Genomic DNA, 25,683 nt, shown 5'->3' on the forward strand with positions numbered 1-25,683 from the left:
ATGGTATTCAATGAAATTTTGGACATAGTATGCTATTCTCTTTTACCTAATTGTATACATTGGAAAAGGAGGTGTATATTTTTGCTAGTAAAATTCCCTGGGAGTTGGGATAGGGTTTGTGTAGCTCCTCTGTAGTCCCAGCTTATTCAGTTTTGTTAATTACTTCTTTTCATATACCCTTTCTGGCCTGTATCTGTTCTATGTAGAGTTTATAGAATTGTTTTGTTTTTTAGTATTCTCTGATGTCTTGAAACATTCTTTGACAATCACCATAGAGCCTTTATTTTTTCTGACTTCAAGATATTATGTGAGCACTATGTATTGCATTCTTTTATAATTACCTCTTTCTCCTGTATCCTTTTTTTCACCTTATCAGTGCTTTAATCTTTCCCTCTTATGAAATGAAATTGAAATAGTTTTATTCCCATTTTGAGGGCTTATAAAAACGTTTTAATGTGTGTCAGATTTCTTCCATGGACAACATAAACAGTTTTGGTGTTAGAATACATAAGAACAGTTTACATGTGCACAAATCTCCTTTATGAAAAAATGGAGCCATTACAATCAACATGGATTCTGAGAGAAACCCCTAAGTCAGATCACTTTGCAATGATACTCAAGTTCATCATTTAATAATACTTTAAGTGACTATCATTTTTTAATATCAATTTTATAAAGTCTGTATATATTTATATGTTTGGGAAATTGGAATTTTTCTTACCTCTGTAAATAATGATAGTCTTCTACTACAATTGGAACATTTGCATATTTATGCTGAGAGTTCTTGACTCGTGTATCCAAGTTAATAGGTTTCTACTCCATCAGCAAGTAAGCTCATCGTTTTTGAAGCTACTAATCAATTAAATTGGCCATTTAATATGGACTACAACATATTTTCTTCACATTTTGCGTTATTGAATGTTTTCAAAATTTATGGTCCCATTCAGAGATGATCATACCTTAGATTCTTGTGCAGTATCATGTATAATTATTAACATTAATACAAGAGTTCAAATATTATGTTAATTCATGAGTGAAAGAGTTAACATAATATTTTATATTAAAGTAGTCTCAACAAATTAACAAAGTTCACATTTTCTTTGGATTCCCCCCCCTACGTTATGTACTTACGTTCTTCACTGGTAAAGATAATACAGCTGATCCTTGAGCAGCATGGGAGTTAGGGGTGCTGGCCCCTATGCAGTCAAAAATCCATGTGTAACTTTTGATTTCCCAAATGCTTTGCCTACTGATAGCCTACTGTTGACCAGAAGCCTTACCAATGACATAAACAGTTTATTAGCACATTTTGTATGTTATATGTATTATACTGTATTCTTACAATACAGTTAGAGAAAAGGAAATGTTATTAAGAATATCCTAAGGAAGAGAAAATATATTTACTATTCATTAAGCGGAAGTAGATCATCATAAACGTGTTTATCCTTGTTGCCTTCACATTGAGTAGGCTGAGAAGGAGGTGGAAGTGGAGGGGTTTTGGTCCTGCTGTCTCAGGTGAGGTATATGCAGAAGAAAATCCACATGGACCAGTGCAATTCAAACCCATGTTGTTCAAGGGTCATCTGTAGTCTCAAAACTGTTTAAGAATAAGCCTGTAATCCCAGCACTTTGGGAGGCCGAGACGGGTGGATCATGAGGTCAGGAGATCGAGACCATCCTGGCTAACATGGTGAAATGCCGTCTCTACTAAAAATACAAAAAAATTAGCTGGGCGTGGTGGTGGGCACCTGTAGTCCCAGCTACTCGGGAGGCTGAGGCAAGAGAATGGCGTGAACCCGGGAGGTGGAGCTTGCAGTGAGCTGAGATCGCGCCACTGCACTCCAGCCTGGGCTACAGAGCGAGACAGTCTTATACGCTCTGTTTCTACTCAGCAGCTCTTATATTCTTGTCAGAATGTTTCATTTTTCTGCTGTATGGTAGCTGATGGTTTCCACTAAGGAATTTGTTCATTTGTACCTCCTATTTTTGGGGTAATTTGAAAAACAAGATTCTGTGGAGCTCGGTCAGTACATTTCTGAATCACACATTTTAGTTTTTTCCAGTAGCGATCATGACAGCTCTGGAAGAAGCATGTTTTTCCTTCCTTTGGGTGAATTCTTTTGGGGACCTTGTCCTTTGAGATCTCTTTTAATCCTGGAGCTCCTACAGCGGTCATACCACATATTTTCACATGAATACTTGCCATTATCTGTCTACTGGTAGGGTTGTTAGATAAAATTACAGAACTCCTTATTAAATTTGATTTTCAATAAATAATGAATACTTTTTAGTTTAAGTGTCTTAAATATTGTTTGTTTCTCTGAAATTTAAATTTAATTGGGCATCTGTATTTTATTTTATTGTTTACTTATATTTATTTATCTGGCAACCCATCTCCTGGTCTTTTTCTTAACTAAACTTTGAGAGAGAGATTGATTGTACCCTAATTCTATAACTTGTTTTCCTGTTCCCATGGTAGATGAATAATTTTTTACTGACTGAAAAAAATAAGCTAATAAACTGAAATGTTTCTTTATCTGAGTATTTATAAAGAAACTGTGTTCTACTGAGTTTGCCCTTTTCTGTGAATTAAATTCATTGAAAAAAATCATGTTTCAATGAATAATTGCAGATCTCAACCTTAATTTAAAAATTTCATCTCCCTTTCTCTTCCTTTCTCTTCGTCATCTCTCTTCCTCTTATCTTTCCAGCTCTTACTATAATTAGCTAGCATTAACAGCAAATGTTTGCTTTAGTTAAATTATTCAGAACATTTATTTTACTTGTCAAAGGTTAGATCAGGTTGTTGTTTGAACTGGTAATTAAATGCAGGCTAATATGCTTTCATATTTATATGCACTATAAGCCTGTTTCCTCATCATTCTGTATAATTTTATGATGTTCAAGGCTGACATTTCAAAAAGGATTTTGATTTTGTGGAAAAGAAAACATTCTAAGTAATGTAGTTTGTTATGTGATTTGAGAATGTCCAAAGTTGTGGTTGAAAGTAATTACTACATTTCAATGTCATTGTAACATGTAGTATCATGGTGCTAATTTTCACCAAGTAGTATATAATATTAAGCTCACTGCCTGTTGAGTTTGCATTTGATATGAGGATCAGTGCTGTAGTCGTTGGCTATAGTAGGTGCTCACTATATATTTGTTAAGTGACTGTTTTAGGTCTTATTTATGGCACAGTTTTAAAAAAAATATGGAAAACTCAGATCTTTTATCTCAAACAGTATAATCTATATCTATTCCTCTGACATACTACAAGGTTCTCCTAAATCATTTCAATTTGTGTGATTCTGTGTAGAACAAGTATAGCTCAATTAGCCCTCATATCTGGGAATTACACTGAAGCGTGTCTTTTTGTTTTTGTTGATTCATTGAATAAATGATTTTTGCAAGTTCTGGGGTGCTAGTAATTTAGAGTATAGATTAATAAAACAGGTCCCCTATCCTCACAATGGAAGTCAGTGGAAAACCAACCATTATACTAAAGAATGCTTAATGTTAAGGTAGAGTTATGCATACGATAAGTGGGCATCTGAATCAAATTGGGAGAAGGCATGTTGAGGAAGAGTACTTTTGAACTGTATCTTAAGGGCCATTAGTTGGTTAAGCGAAGAAGGTAAGAACAGTAGTGCCTTGCAGAGGAGCCACATGTATGGAAGTGCTGAGGTGTGTAATTTGGTATAGTCGAAGAAAATTTAAATGTGGAGAAGTAGTAGGAGATGGTGCCCTTCTTTACTTAAAAGTAGTTTCCATCGACATTAGGAAAAAGCTCTGAATCTTGAGAATGTCTATAAGCCATGCCTTGTACAGTCCTTTTCTGCTTCTTAAGCTCGAATATCAACCCAGCTGAGCTTGACTCCTTACACACTTTACATGAAATATGCATGCACAGCCTCTTCCCTGAGCCCTTGTACACAATGTTTTCTCTCCCAAGAATGCTCTTTCTGAAGGATATTTGTTTGACTCCTTTGTGGTACTCATTTACACAGCCCTCTGCTTCCATCTTCTTGTGGGAGGGAGCATGTGAGCAGACGAGGTGGGAACTGGAGTGCACAAGTGCTGGAATCAGCTGTCTGCTTCAGTGCCCGTTGGGTCCATCTGTACTCACTTGGACCTGCCGAGTTCCACCCCTCACGGGAGGGAGCACACAGGTGAGCAAGTGCGGAGTCCAGAGGGAGCACTTCTGGTCTCCAGTAGGAGCAAACTTTGGGCCCCACAGCAGTGTCTAGGTGGGGCTGCCTGTGACCTCTAAAGCCCCAGAGGGCATGTTACATTGTTCTTTTAGCTCTGCCCTTTGCAGACGGCTTAAATGTTAACAACTCAGTGGGCTCTCTGCCTTTTTGCATGAGATGGCTGTCCTCTGCCAGGAAGGGCAAAGAATCAGTGTGACAGCCTTTCATATCTGCACTTGTGGCTCCTGAGCTCTTGTCCAGCATCCAGGAAAAATGAGGTTGCGTGAATGAATTGAAGGATGGTAAATGTGGCGGATTTTATTGCTAATGAAAGTGGCTCTCAGTGGGAAGGGGAACTGGAAAGGAGATGGGGTGGGTAGGTAATCTTCCCCTGAATTTTGGCCATCTTCAGCTGGATTCTTTTCCAAAGTTACTCAAGCTGTCCCTCTGTAAAGCTGTCCCTTTCAAGTCAAGCCACTTCTCTCCCATGTTCAGTCATAGTCCTCCACATAGCTACTTTCTTCTCTGTGCTGACTGAGTTCTGGGTGTCCTATATTATAGGCACAGGATGGAGGGGCAGGGTGGACTATGGGTAGTTTAGGAAAAGGCAACATTCAAGTGGGAAAACAGGGATAGAAGTTCTCACTTTGGGCTGTAGGTTTCAGGTATTTTGGCTTGAAGGTGGGGTTTTGTCGGGGACCCACCCTTTTCTGCTTAGAATTTCTCTGCCACCTGTCCCTATCATGGTGCTAATTTTCACCAAGTAGTATATAATATTAAGCTCACTGCCTATTGAGTTTGCATTTGATATGAGGATCAGTGCTGTAGTCGTTGGCTATAGTAGGTGCTCAGTATATATTTGTTAAGTGACTGTTTTAGGTCTTATGGCATAGTTTAAAAAAATATGATGGAAAACTCAGATCTTTTATCTCAAACAGTATAATCCATATCTATTCCTACGACATACTAGAAGTCTTTTCCTACTCTACTGTTTTTATTTAGCTGAGATCAATATAACCTTAAAAATATGTAACAAGTAATGCATCTGCTGTCTTATGAATAATTTTTAATGTTTATTATTATTGCCAGGAATGACAACAATGAACCATAGTATACTGCAGCTTTTGATATATGATCCCATATGCTTTATTTCATCCTTATAACAGTCATGAGATAGGTGTTATATGAAATTTAGAAATACATATAATTTCTTTTTTCCATAACATCATCTTTTATCTAGAATTTAGTGTCTTCTGAAGAGAAGATAACTGAAGTAAAAATAAAAACATCTTTCAAAATAAGAAAAGAGTAAATGCAGAATTAGTTATATAGTATATCATGTTTGTACATGTATGTATATATTTTTAATAAAATTGACTTAAAAGATTAGCCGCAAAGTAGTGTCTACTTTATGTCAAATATAAACGAGATGTTATTCTGAAATACTTTCAAACTCTACTTTTATAATCAAACAACTATTTTTTAATAATGTATGGAAGGATAGTTGGAAATTCCAGTGGTTAACTTTTTTCATGAATATTATTAATTTGATTGATCATTGCCTTATGACACATTCTCATCATTGACCTGTATGTGGTTCTTTTATTATTTATTTATGGATGGTTAACTTTGTAAAGCTTGCATATTGTATAACAATAATGTTTACTTGCTTCTCAGAAATTTCTTGAAGTTAAAACTTAAATGAAACACAAGGACTTATGACAGTTCTCACCCACCTTACGAGTGTGTTTATGAAGTAACCTTTTAGTCCAGCCCAACATGACAAGTGGCTTCTTTTTCCTATAACTGATGGTCTTGCTAAAAAAGCACAATTCAGAAGTTGAGTAAAATACACAGATTTCATGTTACCTACAGCAAGAAAGGTGAGGGTTTCTAGGCAGAGGGCAAAGTTAAAGACGACTGTTTCCTACCTTTTTCTGGGTCTAATGAGTGTGACCTAGATCAGGGTGGTTGTTTGTAAAGAATGGTTTTGATTTTGGATTTTATATTGAAGGTAGAACTGACAAGATTTGCCAGTGGGTTAGATATGTTCTAGGAAAAGATTTCTGTGCTGGCCTGAATTTGGGCAGATAACCTGAATGATAGGAAGAGCAGAGTGTTCCCAGAAGAGGAAATGGGGATGTGCAAAGACCTAAAGAGACAATGAGCTGTATTTTTGTTTTAAGGAATAGAAGGAAGACTTATGTAGCCAGAGCATATTGAGGGAGAAGGGAGAGTGGACTCTGAGGGTTAGGTATTACCCTGAATTTAAGACCTCTTAAAGAGGAGATAAGTAAGCACTTCCCAGAGCGATGTTTAGTTTACCAGTAGCGTGAACCACATTTATAATTGTGTTGGGTGTTTTTGATGAATTAATGAATAGGTTTTATTCCTATTAGGATAATATCTTCATATTATGGGGATACAAAGGAATGAAAAATACTTTCTCTGCCCTCAAGGAATACATAGTTTGCATTTACAAAAAGGTATGATAAGCTAAATAAGCTAAGAACTACTTATGATAAGGGTAACAGTTTATGTAAACAATAGAAGTGATATATCAAGGAATGCTTAATAAATTTGGTGAATGACAATTTCTGCTATAACATTATTTTCAAAACATTAATCATTTATTATATAACACCTTAAGGATTTTTCCTATGCCTACTGCTTTATTATAATTTATTTAATATTTTTCCTTTCATGAAATTCTTTCTTTCTTTAAATAAATTTATGTAAATAGGAAATCTTTTGGCCACAGATTATCCTAAACAAATTAGCACTTGCTATAAATAGAGGGGAACCATTAAAAAAACCTTATTCCAATAAAAAAGTATGTTTCTGCCAAGCCCAGAGGCACATCAGAGCAGGGGAAATACTGCTGTGGAAGAGCAGGGAGAAATTACTTCTAGTGCTGGTCCCTAAAGGAAAAGTTGAGTGTTGGAATTATGTACAGGATTTAGAAAAGTGAAGAGGAAAGGCCTCCTCAGGAGGAAAAGAGATGCATAAAACTGAATGGAGGAATGTGGAAATGTTTTTATGTAAGCTACTTTGGCTAGCAAGGACTGGGTGATGCTTCTTAGCTGCTGATCTTCCCTCAGTGATGTCACTTGGTACTAAAGTGACTGGTACAAATACGAATTTACAGCATTTGGGGACTTAAATAATGTTTTTAAATCCCCAACTACAGTTTTGGCTGTTTGATAACGATTCCAAAGATCAAGTGTGATTTGTTTATAAGTTATGATTTTGCCGAGGAATATGTGATTTATGCTGTGTCCACAGCTTACTTATTACTTGCTTTCCTTACTAGGTAATGCATTTACTCTGAGATAGTGATCTGTACAAGATGCGTACACCTTAAAACTATTAAGAATCTGTTTATCTGAATATCTCACATTTCGAAACAGCTCACATGCAAGAAAAGTAAACTGAATTCTTTGGTATTACATTATAGTTAACAAAGGAAACTACCCTATAATTCTTGGCTTAATTTTTGTTAGGCCACTTATTAAGTGATTGTTGTCATTTGAGGTAGCTTTGCCGTGTGACCTTAAATAAGTCACATAACTTCTTTGTGGTTTCCTTATCTGTAAAAGGTGTTATAGTATCTACTTTATAGAATTGTTGTAAGGTTTAAATGAGTTAATATGTGTAGTGGTTTAAACAGCTTTGCTTCCCAATAAGTGCTGTGTGTTTGCTGCTGTTGTTATTATTTAATCAAAAGGGCTATCTTTAAGTACTAAAACTTCGTTAGGTTTCCCAGCCCTACTACTTACTAAAAACCAAGGGATAAATAACAGATTCATATGGACTTTCAGAAGAATTGCCCCACAATTGGTGAGGTGTTCCTGAACATACCCCTGGCCTCTCCACGTTTGCACCAAGGAGAGATTTTTGTTCGTTGGTTTTTTTTTGGACAAAATGATTTGATTTGATGTTTGTATGAAGAGTAGCCATTTGTTCCTTTTTCATATTTTTAATTATAATCAGTTTAATATAATTCACCAAATTATGATTTCTGTTTTCTCTTTTCAAATTTTATTTTTCCGTAATTCCTAATTGAGGGTTGTATTAAGCTTGATTTTATGAAAACCATGTTGAATCGTTTAATGGCTAGAGGTAGTATCTATATAAAATAGGATATATAAATAATATATAAATATATAAAATAGGAACAGCAAGAATTGAAAGTGTTTTCTTATGGCTACATAATAATAAAAGGTTTGGTTTTGCTCACTAGGCCAAGCTAATTCCCCAGTATCTGCATCTTTAGCATCTGCTCAGGAGATCTCTGAAACCATATGAGAATACACTGTGGAGAGCTTTCTGTTAGGCAGTTCAACTCTCATAGTGCTCAGTTTTTTCTTGGTTTATGTGGTCATGAGTGTCACTTTCTCATGACTTTATAGCATTTTAATATTGAAAGGCAAAATGCATTCTTAGTTTGTAATATAAAATATTTAAGTCTACCTGTGAACCTCTCATATTCTGCATATTTCTCATTATGTATATTGTTTATGAGTCTAGTATTTTAATTTACAGTGAATTGTTTGCCCTAAACAGCTTTTGCTGATGGCATGAAAATTATAAGAATTCAATCTGTTTTGATTTTTTTTTATCATTGTTCTTATATGTTGACCCTTATTGTAGTCTTATACCTATTTATTAGACAACACTTGGATAGTAAAATTGTGTGGTTGGTAAAAATGAGTTAAGGTTTCAGGGTTTTACCAAGGGGTGATGTTTAATATTGAATGACATGTATTAAGACAAATGCTTTTATATATAATTTATTTGGCATTGTAAATGCATTTATCTTGTGAGAAACAGACCCCCTGTTGTCAAATGAAGTATTCTGGAAAGGTTTGGAGTAAATAAATAATAAAACTACTTTGATATACAATCTAACAATATTAAATATTAAGACTTTCAGATGATTGATTTTAATACTTAATTAACTTAAAGTCCAGTGTAACCCTCTTGCATTAAAGATTGACAGAATTAAAAAATAAAACTTTATTCTTTCTCTTTCTTTGTTTTCTTTCCCTCTTTTTTCTTTTCCTTTCTTCTCTCCTCCTTTCTGCCCTTATACTAAAGACTTTAGAACATTGTTACTTCCAATCATTAAATTTACCTTTAGCTACCAACATTTCTAAATAAAATTTTTTTTTAAAAACAAGATTTTCAGTTACCCTATCTCTTAATTGTGAAAATGTAGCTTCTACTGGAGAAGCTTGCTTTTATACCCCAAATGTCATATTTCTGGTTAAATACCTATCATGGTAAATACGTGCTACCTAGAACTCATACTTATTCGTGCTGCATCCTTCTTCCCTTTTATAATAGACTCTGAAAGTAGTCCATTTAAGCTCTTCGGTATACTTTTCTTATAGGAGAAATCTTTATGTAAAGTGTATCATATCATTTCAGTGTTTGACTTTTAGGTTTACCATCAGTCAAGAATTTAAATGAATGAAGTATGCTTATATGAGCTTTTCTGAATATGAATGTCTTTAGAGTGACACAGTTCAGAATGCTAATTCTGTGCCTAAGTATTAGAAACAGTTAAAGAGAGAATATAAGCTGAAATATATAGGATTTCATATTCAGACAGAATAAATTCCTTTTCTAGAGGTTCTGTTCATGTGATGCCATTTTAAAAGAGAAAATATTATTAAACTAACTTATTATCTGTTCAATCCTAATAGTTTGAGATTTTCACTTAGATATTGCTTGTATTGTTTGATTGATTTTTTTTTTTTTTTTTGGAGACGGAGTCTTGCTCTGTCGCGCAGGCTGGAGTGCAGTGGCATAATCTCAGCTCACTTCAACCTCCGCCTCCCAGGTTCCAGCAATTCTTCTGCCTCAGCCTCCCGAGTAGCTGGGACTACAGGCACGCACCACCATGCCTGGCTAATTTTTGTATTTTTAGCAGAGATGGAGTTTCACCATATTGGCCAGGCTGGTCTCGAACTCCTGACCTCATGGTCTGCCCGCCTCGGCCTCCCAAAGTGCTGGGATTATAGACGTGAGCCACCGTGCGCGGCCTGTATTGATTTTTTTTACATGAAAAATACTGCTTTGATTTTTTAAGTGTACTTTAAAACTGCCTTCTAAGCTTTAGTGCTGAACTCTTACCCTTTTATTAAAAATTAAGTATTTGCAAAAGAAGTCTTTTCTTTCCGACAGATCACTTTTAAGATTTAATACTCTAACCTCTATACTTATGAAACCAGTACAACTATCTTAAAGATTAGTCTTGGATTTTAAATGGGAATTTTAGCCTATTTGTGAACTCCTGTGCCCAAGATAGCACTAAAACCGTATTGTAAAATTAGTTATGACTTTTTGGAATTTTGAACTCATGTGAATAGGAAAAGTTGTTGTTTATGGTAAGTTTAACAAAGGAAGGAGAGGGCCTTTCCCAGATTGTGGAAGGTATATTACTATGCTTTCTCAGTCAGAAAAATTAGATTGCTTTTGTTTATTTAAAATAATTCTTAGGCATCATCATCATTTTTATCAGCCAGAGAAATTCTAGGAACAGGAAGATATCATTTAAGAGAACTAAAGTCTATCAATTATGGATTTAAGTAGTCATCTACTAAGAGGCATGTTTTTGGCCTTTATATTCTTTTCTCTATATGTATCTTGCTTCTATGTAAGAGAAAAGTAAGGCATGTCAAAGATAGAAGTTGGAGTTTGTGATCAAATTTAGAGATCTAATGAACCATTGTAAGTGTTACGTTTATGCTGTTTTGACTTTAACAGTTATTGTTTAAAAATTTTTAGACTAAATAAAATCCCTTAATTTTTTATAGTCTGATATTTACAGGTAAAAATTTATTCATAAATATTAAGATAGACAAATTTATTAAAGATCTTTGATATTCTGCTTTGTAATCAATCATTTTCTCTTACTGGAATGTTTATGAAACACAAATTGGGAAATTCTTAGGAAAATGATTTCATATTTAAAAACAACATTATGTTATGATTTCACAAGGTAATCCCAATAACAGTAACCAACACACTTAGGTTGCTTTTTTAGATTCAAGAATGCTAAAATAGCTCTTTAAAACAAAACGATAAAAAAATGAAAGCAGCAACTTCTTAATCAGTTACTTTTGAATTAGGTTATTTAAATCCGCAATTAAAAGAAAACTACTAACATTATCCACACGTTTTCTTCAACAGATTGCTTGAAAATAACTCATTATTACTAGTCAGCTGGTTACGTTTATTTAATTATAAAAACATTTCAGTGTTTCGTTTTCAATCTATAGGCATAATAAATTAGGATATAATGGATGCCTGATTATATAGAATGGTTGTAGACTGGGGTATTTGGTTGATTTTGTTTTCTGGTTATTGGATATTACTATACACTTGTTAAGTTCTAAAGAATTATAATTTAAGCTAAATTAACTAAATGACTTCTTGAACTTTCTCTAAGGAGTCAAAAAGACGTTAGGTATTTTTTAGCACCTTAAATGAATGTATAAATATCATTGTGTGGTAGAGTATTTTCTTCTAACAGTGTAAAGATGAGGGTTTAAAAAATACTCCTTTTAAAAATAAACTTTGATAGCACCTTGCTTGTCACTTGTCTATTTTTAATGTAGTTTAAAATACACAAAAGTCATTTATTTATTTATCTTAGGTATGTGAAACCTGTAACAGTGAAAGTACTGTAAAAATAAGAAATTCAGCTACTGAGATTATGAAAACATGGTTTAGGATATTAAAGAAAATTTAAGGAATCTAGCAGTTAACTTGAAATACACATTCTCAAATGTTTGCTTTTATATTTTTAAGAGTATATCAGAATATATGGAGAATATGAATCTTACATTAAAATAGTTGCCCTTGGGCCAAAAAAATTTTTGAAAAGTGTTTAATCTGTTCTACCCAGTATTTTTCTTTTAATTTGAATTATTTGCTAACACTTACAAATTAGCAGATTTCACGTAAAATTCTGGATTTCTAGCTTGTCTTGAAAAAGCTGAAGCAGAGTAAAGGGTGTTCTAATTATTCATAGGCTGCATCTTTTTATACCCCTTTTTTTACACCTGGTCTTTTTGTCACACTGACTTATTTAGAGCCAAATTAATGTAGGAGAAAGAATGTGAGCTCTAGAACCAAACAGGATGACTTCAATTTTGGCTTTAATACTTACTCCTTGTGTGATTCTAGACAGATTACTTACTCTCTCTGTACCTCAGTTTCTCTATGGTAAAATGAAAATAAAATTGACAAGATAAATTGGGTTTTAAGGAGGATGAAATGAGTGTACATGAAACATTTAGACTAGTTTTTGGCATATATTCATTGTGCATAAATGTTAACTATAAATAATAATGCTTTTTGCCTGACCTCAGTAGATACTTGAATTTGGTGACTGCTGCATAGCAGAGGACCTTGGTTCTGAATTTATTTATTTGTTCAACAGAATTTATCAAACTTTGTGTTATACTCTAACCGTTCATCTACATTTTGCTGTCTTCTACTAGATTATTTTCTCCAGAGTTTCTTCTGTATAGCAAGTGCTCAGTATATGCTTATTGATTGGCACACATAAGCAAATACTGACAACTGTCTAGATTTATGGATTTAAGATTTATAGCTTTAGATATTCTTACTGCATGTTAGCTACCAAAGTTCTTTGTTTTCCTTAATCCTCTGCTTACATTGTTTTAGCCACAATTCCAGGGCGATAGGTTTTATTAACATCTGACTGTGATTGTGTGGATGTAGAGGGTTTTGGAGACTTCTGATAAAAATTAGAACATGTATATGAGTATTTTACAAGGTGATGGTTTAGAGAGAAAGTAAATAGAATAGAGGGGCATTTTGTTTTGGTAAAAGGTCATCAAGAATTTCTGTATTCATGAACATATCTGGAGCTTTTCCTCCATAGGTGAAGACCATATCCTATAAAATTAGACACTCATTTTGTTTGGACTTGCTTTTACCACTTCTTTTTACTCTTATTATTTCTTCTTCCTCTCATGTCCTTGCTGCTCCTGAAATTTAAAAGATTATGTTACTTACATTATTTTGCATGAAAATTGGTGAACTTGGTTTATTTTTTGAAAGAGTTATGATTTGGGAAGATAATTTGCATCTTATGGACATATAAAATTTACAAATAGTATACCTCAGAAGTTGAAAATAATTTAAAACAAAATTTGTTCAATATGGAATAATTTATATAAGTGAGAATTGAGAGGGAAAACTTTCAAAATGACAAAAGGAAATATAGGTGGTTTTTTATAAAATCTTGTAAGTATAACACCAGAGGTGGATTTTATACTGGAGATACAGATATATTTGAGCACATAAAAAGTTACCTATGTCACAAAAATGTCATACAACTGAAAGACAGATACACTTTGAGAAAAATATATGTATCATATAACCAAGGTTTAATACCCTTACTACTTAAAGCATGTTCAGAAATCGTGAAGACAGTCATAACAATTAACTCCATTAACAAAAGACAATAAACAAATGTCAGAGAAACAGTATCTCAGTAGTCATCAAGCAAATACAATACAAAATTTGACTATCACGTTGGTTCAAAAAATCAAAGAGGAAACATCCATTGTTAATGAGAATCAAGGGGAGATGAATTGTTCTATTAGGTACAAACCTTTATAGAGCACAGTTTGCCAAAATCTTGTTTTTTAAACATATATTTTAATCCAGCTATTGTAATTTTAAGAATTTATTCTAAGGAAATAATCATGGATATGATACAGACATACTGCTAAAAGATATTTATTTTTGAGAGATATTTATTTTTGAGACTGTTTATAGTATTGAACAACTGAAAACATCTTGTTTACTACATAAGGAATTGGTTACATAAATTGTGCTGACTAAATATAGAATGCTAGGAATCATTAGAAATTATAGACACACAATTATTTTTTTTAAACTGGGGAGGAAAATACGGAATTTAAAGTATTCATAGATTACATAATAAGTATGTTTAGCGTGTTATGAATCATTTTAAAACCATATGTATTTTAAATGCCCAGCATAAAGACAGGAAGTACATGTGTAATACACTGAAATGTTAACACTAGTATTTCTAGCTAATACTATCATGAATCATTTTAATTTGCTGTATTTTCTGTATTTTGAAAGTTTCTGTTGTGAATGTTTATTATTTTGGCTGTAAAACAAAAGGATGCTATAAATGTGGGAGTATTGTCTTTAGAATTTAGCATATTTATTGAAAATAAATATTCAAAATTGAGATAAAGATTATAAATGACGCTCAGATTTTTGAGAAATTTTTGAAATGGAAATTTTGTGTTACCTTTTTCCCTTCTTTGCATAAGCCTACCAATGTGAGGTAAAGTCCCTGGAGGCTGGGAAAAACTTGGTAATGTCTATAATGTTCATTTAATCGTTTCAGTCTTATATTTATTCGCAGTCATAGCAGAAAAAGAATTTATTATTTTTCTCTGTATTTTTTCACCTCCCAGGTAGTTACTTTTGGTGACATTGTCCAGTTCCCACAATGTATCATTCCTTATCTGAAACTAGACATCCTCTGCAGCCAGAAGAACAAGAAGTAGGCATTGACCCCTTGTCCAGTTACTCTAACAAGTCTGGAGGTGAGTTTTGTATGCCAATACTGTTTGCAGGTAGGGTACTGGTAAACCTAGCAGAGGGTCCTCAGTTAGCTGTGTCCACCTTATGTGTGTAATTCTCTTCATGAAGCTGAGCAGGCCAATGTTAAGTACGTTATTCTGGATATGTACAGAGCACCCTTGACACTAATGAATACTTCAACAAGCCAGCTTTCAGTTATCCACAGAAGCATTAGCCAAATGTTTAACGCACTGTCATTCTTTAAAAGAAGATAATAAACTGAACAATGACTTCAGCATAAAAATGTTGAAATGCGAAAGGGCCTTGGTCAAACATCTTTTAAAGAATCTTAAATTTTTGGTGTGGATTTTTCAGGGATTTTTTTCCCCCTTCAGCAGATTGAGATTATTCCAGGATAAAAGACTTGATTCATCCTCTTTTTTTTTTTTTTTAAAGTAACTGAAATTTGTGTTATATTTTTAAAGATCTATACGCTGAAATTTTTAAATGGTAGACAGTTAAAATGTAGACTGTATTCAGGGTCTACCCTATTATAACAATGTATCAAATGTTTATGTATCAGAACTCTATTATTTTCTCAGTATTTACTTAATGATCGTAATAACATAGTTTCTTAGCAATTGAGTTTGTAAGAATTCTTGAAGCCTTATCCTTAGTTTTTAAGCAGTTCACTAAATATTTGATAAAGTTCATTGACTCAGTGACTGCTTGTAAGTTTTCACTTGTGAAATGCAGGTATCAAGATTGTAAGATCTATTTTAAAACATAAATTAGTCAAAGTATACAGACAAACTGTTATAAAAAGGAAATTAGTCAAAGTAAATCATGTGTGTTATATTATTCAAAAAAATGTTTTTTTCTGTTTATACTGATGTCAAGGTCTGCTTTTAACTCATGTTTTGAGAATTTAAAAAAAGAATTGACTCCCACCTAAAATGGCTATTTCTTTAGAAAACAAACTTTATGCAGAATGTTTATGCTTTTTGTGCATCTTTAATACCTCCTACATACAAATGCCATTGTTGTTTTTAATGAAAATGGGAGAGAATTTTTCCAGCATATTTTTGTGATTTAATTTTTTAATTTTTATATTTTTTTAAAAATAAGAACTCAAGACTTATGTTTAAGATTTGATAATACGAAAATTAATAGTGCTCATTTCAATTTCAGTATTTTAATATCTCAGTGCTGAGCATGACACCTTTTCTAGTGATATTTTCTCTTAAATGTAATACTCTTAAGCATTCATAGTTAAATAAATCAAATTATTTTGCAAGTACTTCTGTAAGTGGGTGTTTTAAAAGTAAATGTCTTTGTGTCAAGTGTATAAAATAGTTTCACCAAAATATTTCATACTCTTTCTGATTACTATGGTTATTTGAGGACGTAGTTTTTGTTGTTGTTTGTTTTTTAAGTGCATATTTTTATATGGTCTATTTCATTAAATACTGAGGTTTTTTGTTTTTTTTTTTAACCTGGTTAAAAAAACATTTTAAATTAATTTTATTCTTTATTGTTTACAGGAATGAGTAGTTACCTTTACTAAAAAGGCTTTTCGTTTATATCCTAGCCTAACATTTCTATGACATACTAAGTTATTAGGACTGAATTGATGTTTAAAAGTGCCATTAATTCATTTACCCCAAATGTTCATTAACAATGTAAATGTATGCTGGTGTTCTATGAGACAAGGAAGTGACTAATGACTCTTCCAACTAACAACACTTAAAATGAATAGAAACTTTAGATAGCTAATCTTGAAGTAATCAAGACCCTCATTCAGCTTGGCATCTCTGTATGCTCTAAAACAGCTGTCAACTGTTAAAAATATATACAAAACACACACACGCACACGCACATGCAGAAAGAAAGATATGTAAATAATCTCGTTCTTCAAAGCCATAAAGGTTACTAACCATAGTGGGCTTTGTGCATTGTATAGGTAAATATTTTATATAAAGCATCTATTTCGTCTTCTTTGATTTTCTTTTCACAGAAAAACATGTGTTGCATTTTAATGAGGTTGTCATATTTGAAGAAAATCATCACCTTTCTATTATGTTTGTTTATTTCAATATATGTTTTCCCTGGGCTTTCTTCAAGTATTTTGAAGCTTTTTACACATTTCTGCCATAATCTTTAGGGAATTTGTTACTACTGGATGACTCATTTTCTAAGTATTTAAACACTTCACTTCAATGGTTTGCCAGTGTAGAAATCATGTGTAATTTTTAAAAACATTTCTTGTCATAGGTTCTATTAGTAAACAAGATAAGTCTTTAATTTCTCAAATCTGGATTTTAACATTTGTAAAGAAATAGTACTGTTGAATGATTCTGAGAATTTTGGAAAAGATTAGAAAAAGCAGCCTGATAATAGGAATGGAGAGAACAAACTATGTATCATTGGCTTATTTTCATGGATGGTTGAGAAAAATAGGTGAGCGAAGAAAAAAGAACTATCTGGATATGGATATATATGCAATGTCTTAGGAGATATTTTCTGTGTGAATTAAACTTTTAACTGCTTTAACTATTTTTCCAAATAGAGAACAGCATAGAAAATATGACATTTTCTGTGTGCTCTATTCAGTTTAGTTTACATTAATTACCACATAAAATTTCAAGATCTATGATCAAAGTTTAATAACTGACAAGTTACTAGTAATTTAGTTAAAAACAAAAAAGCAAAAATATTTGTTAGACTATTTATGATTATTTGTTCTTAACCTTTAATGACCAATAAAATGAAGAAGTAATCACTTTATTTTAAATTTAAGATAAAATCAAAATTCAGGTGTACGTAATCTATTAATTATATAATATTGTTGGAATCATTTTCACAAGCTTATAAGAGGTTGGAATGTCATCAGTGATGAGAGAAATTTTTCTGTAGTAGATCCTTTGTTAGTCTGTTCTTATGTTACTGTGAAGAAACACCTGAGGCTGGGTAATTTATAAAGAAAATAGTTTTAATTGGCTTATGGTTCCGCAGGCTGTACAGGAAGCATCTCCTGGTAAGGGCCTCAGGAAGCTTACAATCATGGCAAAAGGCAAACCAGGAGGAGGTATGTCTCAGGAGTAAGAGACAAGGGGGGATGTCCCAGACTCTTAAACAACTAGATCTCAAGTGAACTGAGAAATCATTTGTCACCAAGGGGATGGTGCACAACCATTCATGAGGGTCAGACCCTGATCCATTCACCTCCTACCAGGACCTTCCTTCAACACTGGGAGTCACATTTCAATATGAGATTTGGAAGGGATGTACATCCAAACCATATCAGGTCTCTTTTGAGAATGGCATTTTGTTAAACATTGCTAAAGTTTTTAGCTTAAATTTTGTGTCACAGTATTCACCTTCTTACTTAATAGCTTTTATATATTTAAATAATTACCTAACCTTTCTTTGCCTTTTTATATACTATCTGTTTCAAAGCTTTCTTTCTATTGTCATTCATAAAATATTTGGCAACTAAAAAAAAATCCAAGATGTTCAGAATCCTGCCAACTCCGTTTTGCTTCCTGTAATTTTGTTTTTTTTCCTAAGTATTCCTTTCTTTCCATTACAATGACATGTTTTAGAACTAGAAGGGTATGTCCTGGCTTTATTAATGAAGAAATTGGTAATTTATAATAGTTGACTGATGTCAATATAATAAGGTGATGCTGTCCTATCATGATCTTTAGTGTTGTTTTCCATATAGTAGAGGTGGATTTAAATTTGATTAAAAGTTGGGTTTGTTCTGCTGAAGATATCTAGATATCTGGCTAAAGTATAAAAATGGTGTCTGAAGTACTGTAAACCCTACTCTGGGCTAATTAGCTGGAGTCATCTTAGAGATGAAAAAGTCTTTTTACTTTCTTCCCGGGCTTACAACTCTTTAGTGACTTCCCATTATATTAACAATAAAATCCAGCCTGTTGACTGTGATGTGCATGGCTATCTTCTTGTCTGTCTGGTCTTGCTCAGATATGCTAAGCCAGCTCTAAACTTTGGGCCTTCACACGTGCCATTTTTCTGACATTATTTTTGATTCATTCAGAGCACTCAACAATATATAATCCTATATTAATTTGTTTCCTTGTTTATTTTTTGTCTCCTTGTCTCAAATGTGAGCTTTATGAGGGCGGGAATTGTGTTGAAACTGTATATATACCTGGTGCTTGGCACATGGGCACTGCTTAGTAAATGATGAACGAACAAACTGCGTTGTTTTATCAGTTTGAGTACCTTCACTTACGTTAATTAATAATTGCTTAATTCCTCTTTCCTCCATATGTCTTTCTCTTTCCTATCTTGTTATAATGTTTGAACTCCGTTTTATTGTCCCTGATAATTCTAGCACTTGAATTTTCTCCTTTTAGAGTTTCAAAAGAGTTTTAGAGTTTCAAAAGAATTTTCTCCTTTTAGAGTTTCCTTTTTTATCCTCTGTTCTCTTTGACCTCTTTTCCTTTGAAGTTTCTCCTAAAATTCACTTATTCCATGTTTTCTTTTAAATATAACCCATCTCAGAATTTGCATAAAACCAAATGGGCAGACAGTTTTCTGGCAAATAAATGTCAAGTTATGATAATTAAGAATTAATGAGTTAATGCACAGCAATAATCACTTGGCAAAGGGAAAGCTAAGGAAATAAATTATTACTTTTCTAAGAAATTTGTGGCCATAATTTGGGAGCATAGACTACGTGTAGTTTGCTTACATTTAATACACATGTTTAATACACATAGTTCTTAGTGAACATTTTGTGTAGATAATATTCTTGATACCTGGTTTCTTAAACTTACTAACATGGTATATAGCATATATTGTTTATTTTTTATATGAAATATGATAGAACCAGTAACCTATAGTAGTGGCAACTTTTCTTAAGTTTAAAACACTTTTAAAGTTTATTTTTTGTCATTCAGTAAATATTTAAGTGCCTTGCGTGTACTAGGCATTGTTCTAAGTGCTGGAAATAAAACATTGAAAAAAATAAATATAGTCCCAGATACCATGGTGTTTATGGTTAGTAGCCAGATTTGGGAGTACCCAGCAGAGAAAAGTAAATGATCATTGAAGATAGAGAATGGTAAGTGCTTTCCTAGAGGAATTAACAGTTGTACAGTGAGTGCATTGGTGGAGAATCCAACTGTGGTAATGGTGGATCGAGGAAGGTGTGATGTCTGTCTAAGTCACAACCTGAAGGATGAGTAGCTGTTAGCCAGATGATTGTAAAGAGTTTGTGCTATGAGCTTGCCCTCCACTAAACGTAAAGAATTTCAGTGTGATTAAAGGTTAGAGTTCAAAAGGAGAATGACTGCAAATGAGACTGAAGACTAGAATGAAGCTCCCTTATACTAAGAACAGTGGGTATTTCAGTGAAAGAATCGTGTGGCCAGATTTGCATTTTACAAAGATTATTCTGGCTATAGTAGGGTGAATAAACTACGGTGTTGGGGGCAATACTAGAAGCTGAACAATCATTTCAGAAGCCATCCAAACATTCTAGGTGAGATGATAGTGGCCTGTATTGGAAAGTATCAATGGAAATAGAGAGAAGTGGAAACATTTGAGAGTTATTTAGGAGGTAGAATTGACAGTACTTGATCTAGTACCTTACTGGATATGGGGAAATGGTAGGGGAGTGAAGTTTGCAGTGACATACAGTTTTCTGAGTTGACTAGTTAGGTCTATGATAATGCCAGTACTGAGACAGGGAAATCTAGAGAAAGAACTTTGTGTGGTACAGGTGGGATAGAGGGCTACAGAGGACATGACATTGGATGTTCAGTTTCAGATGTGAGTTAGAAGTACCTTAGAGCATTCAAATGAAGACACCCTGATGATTTTGATGTATGGGTCTGAAACTTAGAATTGGGCTGGAGATAAAGATTTGTCAGCTTACGTATGGTAGCAAAAACAATGGCAATGATTGTGATTACCTCATAATAGCATGTAGGCCAAGAAGAGGACCTAGGACCAATATCTAAGGAAAGTCATTTAAAGACCTTGTAACAGAAGAGGATCCCGCAGAGGAGACTTTAAAAAAGAGGCTGCGGAAGTAGAAGGAAAACCAGGATAGTGTGATGCCAAAGAAGCTAAGATGTCAAGGGGAGAGTGAGCAAAACTGCCAAAGATTACTAAAGTTAAGAAAATAGAAGTGTCCAGTGAACAAAGTCATTGTGGTTGTGATAAGCACAGTGCTTTTTGTAATCTCAAGAATCCATATGCCAGCACTCTGTATATTTCATATAAATGATGTATGTATTCTGTACTAAACTGACATGAGGAATAGAAGAGAAAAGGTACAACAGTATTAGGAAAAGTGAAAATCAGTGGAAGAAGAGTTCTGTGGTCTTGGAAGTATAGAGGAGAGGCAGTGTAGAGCAAAGACAGGAAGAGGGACATTATTGTCTGTTGTAATAATAGAAGGGAAAGAGAAAAGGAGGTGTTTAGGTGCAACAAGTTCATGGGTTTGATGGCAGAGTTGAATGAGATATCACTGACGTTTTAATCTCTTGTTTGATAAGTTAGGGTGACATTATTTGCTGACAGTGAATCACAAGGTGAAGCATGTGAAGATCTGTGGGGAGTAAAATAGGTTAAAGTGGGTTGATAAGACATAACCTTGGAGTCAGGTTGAAATGGGACATCATATTTATGGGTGATTCCAGCTTGTAAATGTATGTGATTATGTCCAGCAGAATCCAGCATCTGGGATTTAGCCACAAAGAAGAACAGCCAGGGTTTTTGTCAGGGCTGTATAACAGGTAGACAGTAGGCAGGGAAGTTGATGGTTGAAGAATTCATTGATGGATTGAGAATATAAGGAAATTTGCTATCATGGAAGGTGGTTTGCAGAGGGCAGGGTAGAAAATTTTAGAAGGGATGGAGTCAAGGGAGAAGGAAGAGTAGTGTGGTTATGGAAGTCTTGCAGAGAATGTGGGAGCAGTAGGGCCAAAATTCTGCTTGATGTCTAGGAGTAACAGGGATGGTGAGGGTAGTGGCAAACTTTTCACAGTGATACCTAATAATCTAAAATGTTGTGTATTTTATATTAAATGTGCCTATCTATGTTCTAAATTCCAAAGAAAATAGTAACACGGTCTTTTATCACATCTCTTAATAATTCTTATGTGTTTGATAAATGCATTAATTTGGTGAAACATTGTGTGGTAGTAGCCAATAAAGCAGCTCAATGCTCCATTATTTTTGTGTAATAATTTGGATCTATAATGATTTGGATGTGGCTTGGTTTGATGTGTCTAATAAAAAATTCTCCCTAGATATCAAGGAAAATGCAGCTTGCATAGATGAAAAACTGTAAGTTAGACTGTAAGGTTATCAAGGAAACTGGTAGCTTTATTCAAGACAGATTGTTAAATAAACAGGGGAGTGACCTGGAAGGTTTTGAATGCAGTAACAAAGAAAAACAATGCATGGATTTTTAAAATGTCTCTTTAAGAACAGATTTTTCAAGTGGTATAACAGTTGGACAAAGTGACATCCGAGAGCAAAGAACATGCCAAGCCTAGTTCCGCTAAATTAAACTGCTCAAAAAGAAGTTGGATGTAAGAGACTTCATTTCGAAAGACTGTGAGTTAGAGATCTGTGAGTCATCCTCCAGAAATGCCAATTCAAGGTATGAGACAAATAAGAAATCAAAGGAAAGAGGAAGGAGAGAGCTAAGGATTGATTTGTAGAAAGTCCCCATGATTAGAAATTGGATAGAGCAAGTATTTTAATAGTACTTACTGGAGGAATAATCAAAGTAGAGGAAAGTCACAGTGCCAAAATTACAGAAGCTACAGATATGAGAGCTTCCAGAAAGTTCAAAGTGAGCAGTTTTTCAAGCGTTATGTAGGTTAAAGAGAGTATAAAAGGAAGAAATACATGATTTGGTGATTGGAAGACTATTGATTATCTGTTAGGGATTAAGTCATTTTTAAGAAACCACTAACTCATTTGAGTGGTTGGAGGCAAAGGAAGTGAACTCAAAAATCTGATTCCAAATTCACATTAAAAAGATAGTGATTAAATATCAATGATGAATATTTAGATGGCGAAGAATATTCTTACTCTTTAATATTAGATTTGGGTGATTGTATGTGTGGTTTTTGTATTTATGTTCTTACAGTGTGTTGAGAACCTCACTGCTGGTAAAATCTAGTTCCTTAAAATTTGAAAAAAAAAGTCCTCTCTGATCTTACTAATGATGTTTTTTTCATTGAGTTGTCCATATCTTATGAATTAGATCTACTTTTCAGTTTTATTCAAAATCTTCCATTGATGTAGCAATTCTCTTTATTTGCTTGAGGGGAGATAGGCTACTTTACAGTTACTTTAGAGTTGGATTTGTGTGAAGAGTCATTGAACCACCTTGCAAATACCTTGATGTTATTCATTTCCTAGTGTCCTAGCAGCAACGAAACCTCACTACTGACCTGACAGGGAAACAGTAGTCTTGCAATAGCCCTTATCCACTACCCCTTTAGGCAATTTGGTCTGCAAAAGGATATCCATATCTTAAGATATATTCTCCACCATCCTTTCTAGTATCCTGGAACCCCAGACATGGGAGGTTGTGTGATGGTAATTTCGGTTGATTGGTCTTGGCACAACTAGAGCAGACACTGGCGATTTAGAGTATTATCTTAAAAGCTAACATACGAAACAAACATTGAAGTAAAATGGTCTATAATGGAGCTTTTATCAAAGAATTATGTTGGTTGCTTTTTGTTGATACATTAACGGGGCCAAAAAATACAGTAGAGTAAGGGTTTAGATTTTTTTTTTTTTTTGAGACAGAGTCTCACTCTTTCACACAGGCAGTGGTACAATAATGGCTCCCTACAGTCTTAACCTGGCAGGGTTCAGATGGTCCTCCCACCCCAGCCTTTGGAATAGCTGGGACTATAAGAATGCGTCACCACGCCCGGCGAATTTTTGTATTTTTTTTGTAGAGATGGGGTCCTCCATGTTGCCCAGGCCAGTCTCAAGTGATCCACCCACCTGGGCCTCCCAAAGTGCTGAGATTACAGATGTGAGCCACAATGCCCTACCTGGAATTTTTAAATGATGAAATAACCCAGCTTTCAGCCCACATGGCTTAGGAAAGTATATCAGTTATCACTTGACTTCTCACATGTTAAAGCTCCGTTTTATTGATTTATGCATTGAAATAGATTTCTCCTTCATGGCTTGGTAGCAAAATGAATAACTAGGTCCTTACAAGTATAATTCTCTCCCTCCCCAGTGCTTCTGTTAACTCCTTTCATAGCATTAGCCATTTTAAAAAACTATCTACTGCAACTACTGGTCTTTAAGATTACAAGCTTTCTTTCTTTGAGATCACTCAATTAGAGGGAAGACTTGAATATCCAAGGGAGGATAAGAGGAATGCAAGAAAAAAATTTAACTTTACTCTGGGAAATCACTCAAGGACTTCCTTAATCACTCTTTTATATCAGTGCCCTCCCCTGCCACCCCCAACCAAAGTAGAGGTTCCCAAAGACCTATTTATCTCCAGTTCATGTCTTAAAATTATCCCCTTACTTTGCTATATAACAGTCACCAATATAATAAAACAGCCAATTTTTTTAAATATAGCTGATATATTTTGGTAAAATTCTCTTTAAATGTATTTGAGTTTTTAAAAAAATATTTTACTGTTACATGTAGATATTTATAACTTTTCTTGTAGACCTAAGTTAGGCCCATTGTGTGTGTTTCTCTTTAGGAGGTTTAAAAAATTATTATGTATTACAACAGTCTTTTTGAATAGTGAGCACAGTAGTCAATTTAATGTGCAGAGCCTACATTACATTACTTTAGTGTATTGTAGCAGATTATAAATTATATGTCTCATTTTTGGTAAAAAGAGATATGTTATTGTGGTATTTTTATTACTTCAGTAATTGTCTGTTTTTGAGTTTTTAGTGTTTCCACCTAAGCTTTCCACAATGATTCTTTGACATTGTTCTGTTCTTAAAAGACATCTCACCAAAAGCTTTGATAATACACTTTGCCCTATCTATATGTCATTAATCTAAGCTCACGTATTTTTTGTTCTTAACTTGGCATTCTATGAGAATTGAAAATAAATTAGTTCACCATCACGGTATACTTTTGCTGGAATGAGGGCTTCTTTGTTAATCGAATAGTTGTTTTGAAACTTGAAATCTTTTTTTTTTTTCCATACAATACTAGTATTTTATTCTGGAGTTTGGGTAACTCCTTGAATTTCCTGAGAAGGAATTCCATATGAAGTATATAGGAAAGCACAAGGGCTGGAATATTATGCTAGCTTCAAGCTGTTTTTACATTTTAGGAAAATTTGAGTGTTTTAAATGGAAGAAATTAAGAAAATGATAAATCGTAAAAATTATGTGAAGTTATTTACTTTAAGTGGATATTTCTTTTACATCTCCAGTATTTAGAATATAATTTACTTACTTCCTTGGAAACGATCTGATATTCTACCACTTGATAATTTTTGTATTCCTATAAATTACAGTGACTGTTTTGTTTTTCCTGAACTTACAAATACTTTTAATTTTAGTCAGGGAAAAAATATCTCAACTAGCTTTGATTTATCAACAGATAATGAGAATTTACCTTTACTCACTCAAGTCAGAGATGAGGCAATATATGAGCCAAATAATCTTTTATATCATGGCAATATGTGTACTTAAATAATTCTCCTACTTTCCTTCTCCTGTTCTTTCTTCTTCCAAATGTAGAAAAACTTAAATAATAATTGACTTTCTAGCATTGGTATTTAGTGAAAATTTGAATGGAATAGGACTGATTTTAGCCAAGCATAGACCACTACATCAATTTTTATCGTTAATTAGACTTGTGAATAGAT

General features: G+C 33.7%; 1 protein-coding gene across 1 annotated transcript in view; it reads left to right on the forward strand.

Annotated features, from left to right (window-relative positions):
- Positions 1-25,683, forward strand: part of TBC1D5 (TBC1 domain family member 5) — a 564,828-nt gene that overhangs the window by 197,252 nt on the left and 341,893 nt on the right. Inside the window, exon 4 of the mRNA XM_074030923.1 lies at positions 14,696-14,827. Within this exon, the coding sequence (XP_073887024.1) occupies positions 14,731-14,827 (97 nt within the window). The 5' untranslated portion in view covers positions 14,696-14,730. The remainder of the gene's footprint in view (positions 1-14,695; positions 14,828-25,683) is intronic.

The sequence above is a fragment of the Macaca fascicularis genome, chromosome 2 (genome assembly GCF_037993035.2).
Source record: "Macaca fascicularis isolate 582-1 chromosome 2, T2T-MFA8v1.1".
Taxonomy (NCBI): domain Eukaryota; kingdom Metazoa; phylum Chordata; class Mammalia; order Primates; family Cercopithecidae; genus Macaca; species Macaca fascicularis.